At 42.7% G+C, this 14,238-nt stretch overlaps 1 protein-coding gene across 1 annotated transcript; it reads right to left on the bottom strand.

Annotated features, from left to right (window-relative positions):
- Positions 1 to 4,355: 4,355 nt before the first annotated feature.
- LOC146708204 (uncharacterized) lies at positions 4,356 to 7,122 on the bottom strand. Its single transcript, XM_085459974.1, has 2 exons — positions 5,637 to 7,122; positions 4,356 to 4,419 (listed from the first exon to the last, which is right to left on the bottom strand). The coding sequence occupies exons 1-2, from the start codon at positions 6,012 to 6,014 to the stop codon at positions 4,390 to 4,392; spliced, it is 408 nt and encodes a 135-aa protein (XP_085316100.1). The 5' UTR covers positions 6,015 to 7,122; the 3' UTR covers positions 4,356 to 4,389.
- Between the last annotated feature and the right edge of the window lie 7,116 nt (positions 7,123 to 14,238).

Here is a 14,238-nt window from a genome sequence, read left to right as displayed (position 1 = left end):
TAATCTCCCTCGATCTGGGGCTCCACGCAAGATCTCATCCTGTGGGGTCAAAATGATCATGAGAACGGTGAGCAAAGATCCCAGAACCACACGGGGGGACCTGGTGAATGACCTGCAGAGAGCTGGGACCAAAGTAACAAAGGTCACCATCAGTAACACACTACAACGGCAGGGAATCAAATCCTGCAGTGCCAGACGTGTTCCGCTGCTGAAGCCAGTGCATGTCCAGGCCCGTCTGAAGTTTTCCAGAGAGCACATGGATGATACAGCAGAGGATTGGGAGAATGTCATGTGGTCAGATGAAACCAAAGTAGAACTTTTTGGTATAAACTCAACTTGTCGTGTTTGGAGGAAGAAGAATACTGAGTTGCATCCCAAGAACACCATACCTACTGTGAAGCATGGGGGTGGAAACATCATGCTATGGGGCTGTTTTTCTGCCAAGGGGACAGGACGACTGATCCGTGTTAAGGACAGAATGAATGGGGCCATGTATCGTGAGATTTTGAGACAAAACCTCCTTCCATCAGTGAGAACTTTGAAGATGAAACGAGGCTGGGTCTTCCAACATGACAATGATCCAAAACACACCGCCCGGGCAACAAAGGAGTGGCTCTGTAAGAAGCATTTGAAAGTCCTGGAGTGGCCTAGCCAGTCTCCAGACCTCAACCCCATAGAAAATCTGTGGCGGGAGTTGAAAGTCCGTGTTGCTCGGCGACAGCCCCAAAACATCACTGCTCTCGAGAAGATCTGCATGGAGGAATGGGCCAAAATACCAGCTACTGTGTGTGCAAACCTGGTAAAGACCTATAGTAAACGTTTGACCTCTGTTATTGCCAACAAAGGTTATGTTACAAAGTATTGAGTTGTATTTTTGTTATTGACCAAATACTTATTTTCCACCCTGATTTACGAATAAATTCTTTACAAATCCTACCATGTGGATTCATGGATTTTTTTTCCACATTCTGTCTCTCACAGTTGAAGTGTACCTCTGGTGCAAATTACTGACCTCTGTCATCATTTTAAGTGGGGGAACTTGCACAATCGGTGGCTGACTAAATACTTTTTTGCCCCACTGTATAGCACAAACATTACATGGGGATACAGGTCGGAGATTGGTAGAATCAGAGAAAAAAACATTGAAATGTACACTACAGTGGGGAAAGTACAAGAGGAAAAAAAGAGACCCCTACTCATGCTGTGCTTCCATGGTAGGACAGCATGAGAACAGGAAACAAAAAAAACTCCTTTGCACAAAATAGCACATAAATGTCCACAGCACAACATTGTGAAGACATGACAAGCCACAGGGGTGGGTGGGGGGTGAGGAGTAATCCGAAGCGAACACAGCAGCCACCCTGCACAGCGCTACCATTCCAGCGCGGCACACAGACCCGCCGTGTTCCCTCGCAGGAAACAAGCATCGAAGGCGTTGGAAAGGGAGGGGGATGAGTGAGTGCCTATCAGTGTAAGTGTATGTGTGCGTGTCCATAGTTCAGCTGAGACAGTGTCCTTCGGCCTATCAGGCTAAGTAAACAGTCCTCCAGCCAATCCAGGTGTCCTTGCATGGGATGGGAAGAATAGCCGTAACACAGTCGTTATCAGGGAGTGATTGTTCGGCTCCAGCCTTGGGCCTGCAGCTGGCGCGTTATGGGGGTCCGCAATGTTCATGTTGATTTTGTTAATTTCCATGCGAGCAGCCCAGGAGAATTTTCAGGCTGCTCTTTAACACTCCGACACTGGCCTCTCGATCTCCCGTTGGAGAGTCGCGAGCCTCCCCATGATGGTATCAAACTTCTGTTCCATGGTGTTATCGTTCTTTTGATTCTGAGACCTCACAACTGCAGTGATCCGTTCCGCGATGTTTTCCAACTGTCGCTCAAGGGTCTCATTTTGAGCAGGCCTCTCTCTGATGTTTCCCCTCATACGCTCAATGGTGTTGTTTTGAGCCTTCACAGCAGCTGCAAGCGTCTCCAAGGTGTTGACCATATTACGTTCGTTGTGAGAGGTTGCGCCTCGTTCCATTTCGATTCCAGCGGGCAGCCTTGGGGGGGTTTGAACAGCCGGTTCCGCTCTCTTATTTCTCCGATAAACCAGGGCTAAGCCAACTCCGATCAGCATGAACCCTGTTATCATGGTTCCGAATAGATAGATATCTTCAGCGTCCTCGATCGACAGTCCCGTCAGGCACATGATCCTCCAGTTCTGCCACCCGTCCATCGTGTATCCGGCAGGGAAAGTCCCTCCAGGGCACTCAGGCTCTCCCGAGCCCAGATTTCTCGTTGAGAAAAGGGTGTCAATAGCATTCAGAGACCAGTTGATCAAATCCATAGTTCTCTTTTAGGTTTTAGAGAACGACAGTGGGAGGACAGACATTTGTTTAGAACTCTTAAAGATGTCGAAGAAGCAAGCTCCTTTAAGCAATTACTGTGATGTTTCTCCACCTCCAAAGAAATGTCAGAAGGAGTCCGAACCACAAAAGAAGCGTATTCTCGGAAAAGTAGTTGCAGGAGGTGAGCTGGTGTTGAGCTTGAAGAGTTTTCTTCTTCTTCGGCCATGTTCTCTTAATAATACACTCACTTGGTTGATTACTTTGCCCGTTTCTTTTATTGTTAGCAACACAGGAAGGGAATGAAATACATCATTGCTTCAGCAGTTCGTGCTTCGGAACAACAGGAACAGGAAGTGAAGTAATCTATAATCACCAAAATAAAATCCTTTTCAAAATAAAATGACAATCAGAAAACGTCTTTCACAACATAAAATAAATAAATATATTTACTCTTGAGAACACAAATCTAACACCCCCCCCCCCCCCCCCCCCTTGTTCTCATGCTGTTAACCCATAGCATCTTATGCATTTCCAAAGAACCATTTTTGAAACTTTCTGAGTCTCACTCTTGTAACTGGTTTTGTTGTATGTCTGCAGCCATTTCTTCTGATGGACAGTGTTCAATGCAGATTTTCCTTTCATTTACCGCTTCACGAATGAAGTGATATTTCACATCAACATGCTTTGACCTCTGTCTGTTCACTGGGTTTTTACTCAACACAATGGCCCCTTGGTTGTCCCCAAACAGTTTAGTACATGTGTACCTTTTTCTGTCCATGCCGTTTAACAGTTGGGTTAAGTACATGCTTTCCTGAGTAGTGGTTGCAAGACCAATGTATTCAGCTTCACATGTTGAGAGTGCCACTGTAGGCTGTTTCTTTGTTTTCCAAGATATTACTGGTCCCTCTTTAGTAAGTGCAAAACAGTAGCCTGTTGTACTGCGTCTGTCTTTTACAGAGGATGCCCAGTCAGAGTCACTGTAAGCAATTAGATCTAGATCCTCACTGCTTTTCTTAAAGATCAGTTCGAAGTCGTTTGTGCCTTTTAGGTATCTGAGGACTTGTTTTGCCGTTACTAAGTCCTCTCTCGTGGGTTGAGCAAGTGTTTGAGATAGTCTGCTAACAACCCAGCTTATATCTGGTCTCGTACACGTCATGGCATATATCAAACTGCCCACTATTTCTCTGTACTCTCTTGAGTTAACAGTCTCATTTGCATCATTTCCTCCACATGTAGTAGTGTCTGTTTTTAGTTCACACGGTGTGGATCTGGGTTTGCATTCAGACATCCCAAAGCGTTCCAACATTCTTTGAATGTACCTCTTCTGATTCATCCTGATTTCACTCTCTTTTTGTATAAACTGTATCCCAAGAAAACTGGATATTTTCCCCAGATCTTTCATGTTAAACTTTGACCTCATTGTTTCTTTGAATGTGTTTAACAAGTTAGTATTGCTAACCGCAATGATCAAGTCATCTACCCAGATGATAACCAGTAGAGTTTCGTGTCCAATGTCCTTTCTGTATACACAGTGATCAGAAAGGTTTCTTTCAAAGTCATTTTGTTCAAGGTAGTCATTCAAGAGTTTGTACCAGTTTCTACCTGATTGTTTTAACCCGTAAAGGGATTTCTTTAATTTGTACACCAAGTTTTCTCCTGACTCTGTTTGCTCAAAACCTTCTGGTTGTTCCATGTATATTTCTTCCTCAATGGGAGCATGCAAATATGCAGTTTTAACATCCATTTGGTGGATAATAAGATCATTCTGGACTGCTATTTGCATTAGGGTTCGCACAGATGTCATGTTTGCTGTTGGTGCAAATGTCTCTTGGTAATCTATTCCTTGTGTCTGGTTGTAACCTTTTGCTACAAACCTGGCTTTGAATATTTGTCCTTGTTCATTTTCTTTGAGGGCGTAGACCCATTTTCCTCCAATGGTATTTCTACCAGTAGGTAAAGTAGTCAGTTCGAATGTGTCATTCTCTTTCAGAGAGTTGATTTCTTCTGTCATTGCCTGTTTCCACCTTGGTGCCTCTGGTGACATCAGCGCCTCTTTATAGGTTTGGGGGATTCCACAGGTTGCTCTGTAACAATAATCAACACTTACAGAGGTTACATTTGCTAAATCTTTGCAGTTAGATGTGTAATCCTCTAGATATTTCGGAGGTTTCCTTTCTCTGTTAGGATAGCGCTCAGTTTGGTTTTGCTCATCACCCTCATTTCTTTCTATGTCAGGGTTTGGTTCATTTGTGTTGGTTTCCTCTTCTCTAGGAGGTCTGTTTTCTGCTGCATTTTCATTTTGTTGTCCTGTACTTTCTTTTGAGGGTACTACATACTCATAAGTCTGAATTTCTGAGTCATATTCATCAGTCTGTGTTTGTTGTTCAACAGTGTTCTTCTTGATAAATCTCACAAGCCTGTGTTTTGACACTTTTCCTGTGCGAGGGTTATAGACCAGGTATGCTGGGCTATTTTTACTATAACCCACAAATATTCCTTTTTCACATCTGGGATCAAGTTTCTTGTGGTTATGTGTGTATGCATAACAGTCTGATCCAAATATCCACAGTTTTGAGAGATCTGGTCTTTTCCCTGTTAACATTTGATATGGTGTACTTTTAGTCCTGTTACTGTAGCATCTGTTGCGGGTGTGAGCTGCATTTTGAATGGCGTAAGGCCATAATTCTTTTGGCAGCTCTTTTTCTAGTAAGAGACACCTCCCCATTTCAAAGAGAGTTCTCCATTGCCTCTCAGCTGTGCCATTTTGATGAGGAGAATATGGTGCAGATGTTTCATGCTTTATGCCTTTTTCCCTTAAAAGAGACTGAAAGGAACTGCTTGTGAACTCTGTGCCATTGTCTGATCTAATGCACTTAACACTGCCGTATGGTGCACAGTCAGTTAGAAACTTTGCTGTGGCTTCTGTCGTGTCACTTTTCTGTTTTAGGAAGTAAACTGACACTGCCCCTGAAAAATCATCGGTAAATACTATAGTGTATTTATGACCACTTTGGCCACTTGGTTCAATAGGGCCGGCTAGGTCAGTGTGTACCAACTGTAATGGTTCACTCGCTTTTGGGTCACTTTGTCTGTTTCTGTTGTTAGTGAATTTCCCTTCTGTGCACACATTACAATCTAGCATCCCCCTGCCTGTGATTTTCATGCCATCTACAACATCAGGTAGTTTTAACACATCGCTAACATTACAATGTCCTAAAATTTCGTGCCATGTTTTTACATCACAAGCCAGATTAACAGTATCACAGGACATTATGTCATTGAGTGATGTTTCAATGTTTACCGTTTTCAAATAGTAGAGTCTGTTGTATTCTTCGATGGGGAAGACTGTCCCATCTTTGTTCACTAGTTCGTTCTGTCCCTTCTTGAAGATCACCTGTGCTCCATAGTTTGTAGCTGCCTTCACTGAAAATATGCTCTGAGGGTAGGATGGGATGAACAGAGCATCTCTCAGTGTGATGGTGGTACAGTGTCCTTGTGTGTCTCGTAGAGAGACGTTCGTGTCTCCCCTCTTGAGTGCGACATTGTTTGTCCTGGATCCATCAGCGAGCTCCATGTAGTGTTCCCCAGGATCAAAGGTCTCGTCGAACTTTATGAACTTATTCTTCTCCGTAATGATGTGTGAAGTCGCACCACAGTCCACCATTAGTCCTTCTCTCATTATGTCAGTAGTCAGTGGTCTTTGACTGACTTTAAATACAAAAGTCTGCTCTTCTTTCTTGCCCTCTAGTTTTACTAGTTAGTTTTGCGTCATCTCTGTACTTGGTTTTTCTTCTACATGTCTCATCACTGTGTGTCGAGCTTCTATGGTAGTTACACCACTTAGGTGTTCCCTTTTGGCGACAATCTTTTACAAAATGTCCTTTGTTTCCACATCCATGACAGGTGATTGATGTTAAATCAACCTTCATCACATTATCCACTTTTACTTTGTTGTCAAATTTTTCTGTTTCCTCGTAACTTCGTAGGTTGCTTTTGAACTGTGTGAATGTTAAATCTTCACTGCTTTGAGTTGTGTGGATAGCAAATGGCTTGTAAGTTTCAGGAAGCCCCTTTAAGATCATGGCGATAATAAGTCCATCACTGATGACTTCTTTTGCATTTCTTAGAGAGGTCACTGCTTTTTCAGCTCGGATAATATAATCTGTCACTGTCTCATCTGGTTTCTTCTGTAAAGACGTCAGCTCTGTGTACAGTGCGATGATTCTGGGCTTGCCTTTACTATCGTAGTGGTCACGTAGTATTTTTAAAGCTTTTCTTCCGTCGTCAGCCGCATCTCTCATTACCAGTGACAGACTTTTATCATCGAGAAACTGTATCAGTTCAGCGTAGCATTCAGCATTCTTCTCTGCATCTGGGTTAGTGACTGATAATATAGTGTCCTTTAGGCCAATGATCCGCATGTGGCCGAGAAACTTCGCCTCCCAAAGTTCGTAACTGTTTTCGTCTCTGTTGAACACTAACCTCTGCCATCTTCCTCCTGTTGTGTCACACCTGGGCCCATAACCTGTTGAGCTTGAAGAGTTTTCTTCTTCTTCGGCCATGTTCTCTTAATAATACACTCACTTGGTTGATTACTTTGCCCGTTTCTTTTATTGTTAGCAACACAGGAAGGGAATGAGATACATCATTGCTTCAGCAGTTCGCGCTTCGGAACAACAGGAACAGGAAGTGAAGTAATCTATAATCACCAAAATAAAATCCTTTTCAAAATAAAATGACAATCAGAAAACGTCTTTCACAACATAAAATAAATAAATATATTTACTCTTGAGAACACAAATCTAACAGCTGGCTTCAAAAAAATGATGAACGCACAGAGATGTGGTGCGGAATGTGCCGTGAAAATTTAATAAATGACAAATTAAAAAGGCATGAACATTTTTTTTGTATCAAAAAAATGTCGAACCGTGACACCAAAGTACTGAACCGAACCGTGAATTTTCTGTATGGTTGCACCCCTAGACACTAGCACTGTTTTACGTTCCGATCATAATTCTCAGTGCTTTAAGTTTAATATTCTGCATGTAAACTACAAATCCTTATTGTTATAAACTGAATGATTTTAAAGCATAGAATAAACTCACATGATGACTGTCTCAAATGTCCAGTTTTAACTGTATTCTGAAACCAAGTTAAAATGTTCGCTACTAGCAATTTTCTGTGGTCGATAAGATACATAATGATTAATGAATATTTATCCAGTTTTGTCCAGTTTATTTGTATAAAGCAAGTCAAGGTACAACAGTCTTTCAAATGCTGGTAAATTACCACACACTAAGTTTGCACAGAGGTGAATTACAACACACACAGCAAACATTGCCCAGAACAAGGATGAAATGTTTTGTTTATCCAGTGCAAGGACATTTTACAAAAAAACTGGAAAGAACTAAACAAAGTATAGCAGTTATTTTTGTGTGTAAGGGGCAGCACGGTGGCACGGTGGTTAGCACTGTTACTGCACAGCAAGAAGGTCCTGAGTTCAATTCCAACATCAGGCCGGGGTCTTTCTGTGTGGAGTTTGCATGTTCTCCCCGTGTTTGCGTGGGTTCTCTCCGGGTACTCCAGCTTCCTCCCACCGTCCAAAGACATGCAGCTTGTGGGGATAGGTTAATTGGATAATCCAAATTATCACTAGGTGTGAATGTGCGAATGAATGTGAGTGCGAATGGTTGTCTGTCCCTGTGTGTTGGCCCTGCGACAGACTGGCGACCTGTCCAGGGTGTACCCCGCCTCTCGCCCTATGACAGCTGGGATAGGCTCCAGCGCCCCCCGCGACCCTGAAAAAGGACAAGCGGAAGCGAATGAATGGATGGATGGATATATGTAATTTTTTATATATAGTTTTGACATATATATATTTTTTATATGATGTCACATATGTAAATATAGTGACTTCATTTAAAAACAAATGTGACTGTGAAGCCCTTAGGACCTATAAATGCGGTACTGGACAAATAAAATTGAATTGAATTGAATTGAAAAGTATGGAAGAAATATAGTATCATCAGAATTCAAGTATTTTTAGACATTGAATTTATGACACTGAATTTTTATCCTCCAAATTTCCCTGCAAAAATATTCACCTGCAAAAATTCACCTGCAAAAATTCACCTGAAAAAAATTCACCTGCAAAAATTCACCTGAAAAAAATTCACCTGCAAAAATTCACCTGCAAAAATTCAACTGCAAAAGTGATGAACTTTAATGACCCAAGCCAGAGCAATCAGCACCAGATCGAGTCGAGTGGCTCTCAGCCAATTAAATTACGCTGTTTGATCACATGACACCATTAGCCAGCAGTGTCTCCCCTAAAAGAGAGCTGTTTAAAGGTGAGTGATTAAGTTTTTCTCCTAAATAGAGATCATTACACAACGCCTAGTCCTACTTAAAATCCCATTTATTTTATTTTATTTTTTTATCATCTACTCGAACTAAGGAAAACGTTTGACTAACTCAAAGACAATTTCCACGCCTCCCCTGCCTGACTGCAGAGGCAGTTTTGAATTTAGGAGCGCCAAGATGGCAGCGGCAAACCCTGGCGGCTCTCCGGTGAGTATATATATTTTTTTATCTTCAAGTTTGTCTTTTGAAACCTTAATTTTATTTAAATTAAGCTACCCTTTACATGCTGTGCTTTAGAAAATAGGATACTCGTTAAAAAAATACTCCGCAGATATTGATAGATAGACGAACACTGCAAATATAATGTTGGAAACGAGAACGGCCTTTGGTGAAGGGGTAAAATACACCATGAATAAAGCCATAGAGTGAATGGCTGCCATGGTTGCAGAACAGCCTGATTTAATGACAAGAATGGGGAAGAGTGAGGTGAAGTGAACCACAGCCACAAAACACGGTCAGACAAGGCGGCAAAAGGGCAGTGATCTGTCCGTCAGTATGAAGTTGGTGTGTGCTTTGGTGAACAAAAACTCCAGACTGGTAGCAGGAAGATGGGAGACTCGTGTTTCACTGGAATAGTGGTGAATTAAAACATCCTTTGTTGGGGACATTTCGGTGTAAATGCATCCATACAGGCAAGACAGAGGCAGACTAGACAGTGAAGAAAACAAGGCAAACATTAGAAATATAAAAACGGAAATATAGGATGAGTCGGGGATGAGTTCCTGCCCCAAGTGGAGGAGTTCAAGTATCTCGGGGTCTTGTTCGCGAGTGATGGGAGAAGGGAGCCGGAGATCGACAGACGGATTGGGGCTGCAGCTGCAGTAATGCGGACGCTGCACCGGTCCGTCGTGGTGAAGAGGGAGCTGAGTGTAAAAGCGAAGCTCTCAATTTACCGGTCGATCTACGTCCCTACCCTCACCTATGGCCACGAGCTGTGGGTAGTGACCGAAAGAACGAGATCGCGGATACAAGCGGCAGAAATGAGCTTCCTCCGAAGGGTGGCTGGCCTCTCCCTTAGAGATAGGGTGAGAAGGTCGGCCATCCGGGAGGGGCTCAGAGTAGAGCAGCTGCTGCTCCACATCGAAAGGAGCCAGCTGAGGTGGTTCGGGCATCTGACAAGGATGCCCCCTGGGCGCCTCCTGGGTGAGGTGTTCCAGGCATGTCCCACCGGGAGGAGGCCCCGGGGCAGACCCAGGACACGCTGGAGAGATTATATCTCTCGGCTGGCCTGGGAACGCCTTGGCATTCCCCCGGATAAGCTGGAGGAGGTGGCTGGGGAGAGGGAGGTCTGGGCCTCTTTGCTTAGGCTGCTGCCCCCGCGACCCGGCCTCGGATAAAGCGGATGAAGATGGATGGATGGAAATATAGGATTAATATAACATACAATTAGGGAAAATGTAAGGAACACAATGTAAATGATATTGTAAAGTCATTAAAACAGCATACTCTGATTAAAAGAAACACATAATTGGGTAGGATAATAATTAATAATTAAAAAAAACTAAAAAAAAACATGTACAAGATGGGTATGTATACTTGTAGCCAGAATTTAACAACTATAAAGTTGTAGCATGTCAGTACCTTACCCCATCCATTATATCCACACTTTCAGAAAAGGATATGGTCAATATCTTTACAAATACTATCTAAACTTAAACGGGATATTCCCTCTGCTTCTTCTGCTTCTCGTATACACCCTCAGGGTTTGTGATCAGCCAGCGGCTGATATGATCATTAATCCTGTAAAATAATATTCTTTCGGTTTATGAATCTGTTTGCATGGATTTCTTAATCCGTTTCCACTGTTAGCAGTAGTTGTGCATGCAGTTTTGGTGTGCTGCTCTCCAAGACTACAAGCTGCGTTAAAGTTGGAAGTAACTGGCCGATGTTCCACTGTTGAAGATAGCTGTGCCCATTTGTTGCACATTGTGGGTATGGAGAAGTTGAGGCTCTTGCAGGCTACCCACAATTTCCCCAAACTGAGCGATTATACATCTTGCTTCCATATTTGTATCTTGTGTCACTAAAAATGCATTTTATTTTAATTTTATACATTAATGACCTGCAGAATCTCCTTATCATATTAAGTGATTCATAATTGTCACTTTATGCTTTCTCCATCTTGAAAGTGATTACATCCTTTAGGTTCATTTTCTGCAGGCAGGTTTCTGACAGAACAGGCAGATTTAGAATATAACATGCAGCGTTCTATAGATGGACACATAAAGAAATGAAAAATTACATGTATGTGCTAACTTTCTAAACACTGTTACATTAATGATTAAGTAGATAAAACATTTATGTCAGCCTTGGCTCATAGTTCATTTAAAGACAATAACTTTGTGTGTGTGTTTCAGGTACTGCAAAAAACAAAATCATATGGAGACAATATTGGACACAAAAAATATATAACAATTTAGTTAAATGTAGCATTAACTCATAAGTCTTGCTAAAGTAAACCTTGTATTCTGATTCATCACAGCAGCAGTTCAGTTGGATGACGTCAGCAACTGCAGCAAGTGTCTTGCTGACTGAATAATTTCATCTTGCATAATCTGAAACAAACACATAAAGACAGAAACAATTTATAAATTAACGTTCGATAAAATCTAAGAATTAATCATTTATTAGATACCAATATGAATATGTCTACCATAAAACTTGTGTGGAGCGAAGTTACATTCAATCAAGATGGTCTGGCATGCTACAACTTTATAGTATTCTGGCTACAAGTATACATACCCATCTTGTACATGTTTTTTAACATTATTATTGTTATTATCCTACCCAATTATGTGTTTCTTTTAATCAGAGTATGCTGTTTTAATGACTTTACAATATCATTTACATTGTGTTCCTTACATTTTCCCTAATTGTATGTTATATTAATCCTATATTTCCATCCATCCATCTTCATCCGCTTTATCCGAGGCCGGGTCGCGGGGGCAGCAGCCTAAGCAAAGAGGCCCAGACCTCCCTCTCCCCAGCCACCTCCTCCATCTTATCCGGGGGAATACCAAGGCGTTCCCAGGCCAGCCGAGAGATATAATCTCTCCAGCGTGTCCTGGGTCTGCCCCGGAGCCTCCTCCCGGTGGGACATGCCTGGAACACCTCACCCAGGAGGCGCCCAGGGGGCATCCTTGTCAGATGCCCGAACCACCTCAGCTGGCTCCTTTCGATGTGGAGCAGCAGCTGCTCTACTCTGAGCCCCTCCCGGATGGCCGACCTTCTCACCCTATCTCTAAGGGAGAGGCCAGCCACCCTTCGGAGGAAGCTCATTTCTGCCGCTTGTATCCGCGATCTCGTTCTTTCGGTCACTACCCACAGCTCGTGGCCATAGGTGAGGGTAGGGACGTAGATCGACCGGTAAATTGAGAGCTTCGCTTTTACACTCAGCTCCCTCTTCACCACGACGGACCGGTGCAGCGTCCGCATTACTGCAGCTGCAGCCCCAATCCGTCTGTCGATCTCCGGCTCCCTTCTCCCATCACTCGCGAACAAGACCCCGAGATACTTGAACTCCTCCACTTGGGGCAGGAACTCATCCCCGACTCATCCTATATTTCCGTTTTTATATTTCTAATGTTTGCCTTGTTTTCTTCACTGTCTAGTCTGCCTCTGTCTTGCCTGTATGGATGCATTTACACCGAAATGTCCCCAACAAAGGATGTTTTAATTCACCACTATTCCAGTGAAACACAAGTCTCCCATCTTCCTGCTACCAGTCTGGAGTTTTTGTTCACCAAAGCACACACCAACTTCATACTGACGGACAGATCACTGCCCTTTTGCCGCCTTGTCTGACCGTGTTTTGTGGCTGTGGTTCACTTCACCTCACTCTTCCCCATTCTTGTCATTAAATCAGGCTGTTCTGCAACCATGGCAGCCATTCACTCTATGGCTTTATTCATGGTGTATTTTACCCCTTCACCAAAGGCCGTTCTCGTTTCCAACATTATATTTGCAGTGTTCGTCTATCTATCAATATCTGCGGAGTATTTTTTTAACGAGTATCCTATTTTCTAAAGCACAGCATGTAAAGGGTAGCTTAATTTAAATAAAATTAAGGTTTCAAAAGACAAACTTGAAGATAAAAAAATATATATACTCACCGGAGAGCCGCCAGGGTTTGCCGCTGCCATCTTGGCGCTCCTAAATTCAAAACTGCCTCTGCAGTCAGGCAGGGGAGGCGTGGAAATTGTCTTTGAGTTAGTCAAACGTTTTCCTTAGTTCGAGTAGATGATAAAAAAATAAAATAAAATAAATGGGATTTTAAGTAGGACTAGGCGTTCTGTAATGATCTCTATTTAGGAGAAAAACTTAATCACTCACCTTTAAACAGCTCTCTTTTAGGGGAGACACTGCTGGCTAATGGTGTCATGTGATCAAACAGCGTAATTTAATTGGCTGAGAGCCACTCGACTCGATCTGGTGCTGATTGCTCTGGCTTGGGTCATTAAAGTTCATCACTTTTGCAGTTGAATTTTTGCAGGTGAATTTTTGCAGGTGAATTTTTTTCAGGTGAATTTTTGCAGGTGAATTTTTTTCTATTGTTGCACTACCTGCTCTATACACGCAGTGTCGAGCAAAGGTGGAGACGGAATTTCAAGCAGTACAACAAAACGTGAGACATTTGTTGTTTTTATGTTTATTTATTGTTTTTATGTTCAGTCTCAACTGTTACGAAGTTGATGTGCAGTTAATAAGTGCAATAAATATTTATACTGGAAAAGAAAATCGTGAGAGAATCGTGATCTCAATTCTAAGCAAAAAATCGTGATTCTCATTTTATGCAAAATCGTGCAGCCTTAATCTATGATTAAAAACATATATGACACTTGTGAGACTTCATCAGAGCTGTACGCATCACAACAGATGTCTTTGTGTCAAAGTAACTGAGAAGAAAATACAGAACACGAAGGAGACTTTCCTGGCCTGGCTTTTTAGCATGTAGCCCCTTTAAAAATACATCGAAAAAACTTGGGTGCAAATCACAAGTCTGTATCATAATGTCTGGTGTTTTAGTGTTTGTTGGTTTGTTTTTATTTTGTTTTATTTGGCGAGTTGGTTATTAGATACTGCTGCAGCCAGCCAGAGAATCCCCCGCCGCCCCGCCCTCTCCTCCCTGTGCCGCAATCAGCAGGCGCACCTCGCAAACGGAGGGGGCCCTTACTCCCACCAAATGGGCGATAGAAAACCGATCGGCGCCTATGCCATGCCATATGCGCTGGCATGACGTCGGGGCAGCATGAGTACGAGCATTTTTTTTTTTTTTTTTTTTTGCCGATGCCCGTGATGCCGCCCCCCACCACGACGCTGCCCCGGGCAACCGCCCGTGTCGTCCGTATCAAAAACCGCTACTGAGTGTGTGGATGAGCTAGTGAAAGAAATCAAACAGCTGTGTTATTGTGTCTTGTGATAGAACATACATCCTCTTTATTGCACAAGGGTGTAACCATCAGTATTCTTGTGTCTATTGC

Source organism: Copadichromis virginalis, linkage group LG6 (assembly GCF_057382275.1).
Source record: "Copadichromis virginalis isolate Kocher_CV1m ecotype Utaka linkage group LG6, C_Virginalis_male_GT1.1, whole genome shotgun sequence".
NCBI lineage: Eukaryota > Metazoa > Chordata > Actinopteri > Cichliformes > Cichlidae > Copadichromis > Copadichromis virginalis.
The sequence above is the reverse complement of the archived record's forward strand: the minus strand, read 5'-3'. Positions and strand labels throughout refer to the sequence as shown.

Coding starts and splice junctions, on each gene's coding strand:
- LOC146708204 (XM_085459974.1), bottom strand. CDS start 6,014: ATGAGAGAAGGACTAATGGTGGACTGTGGTGCGACTTCACACATCATT. Junction 4,420..5,636: donor GACTCTACTATTTGAAAACG/GTAAACATTGAA, acceptor TTATTGTTACAG/AGCAACCTGTGGAATCCCCC.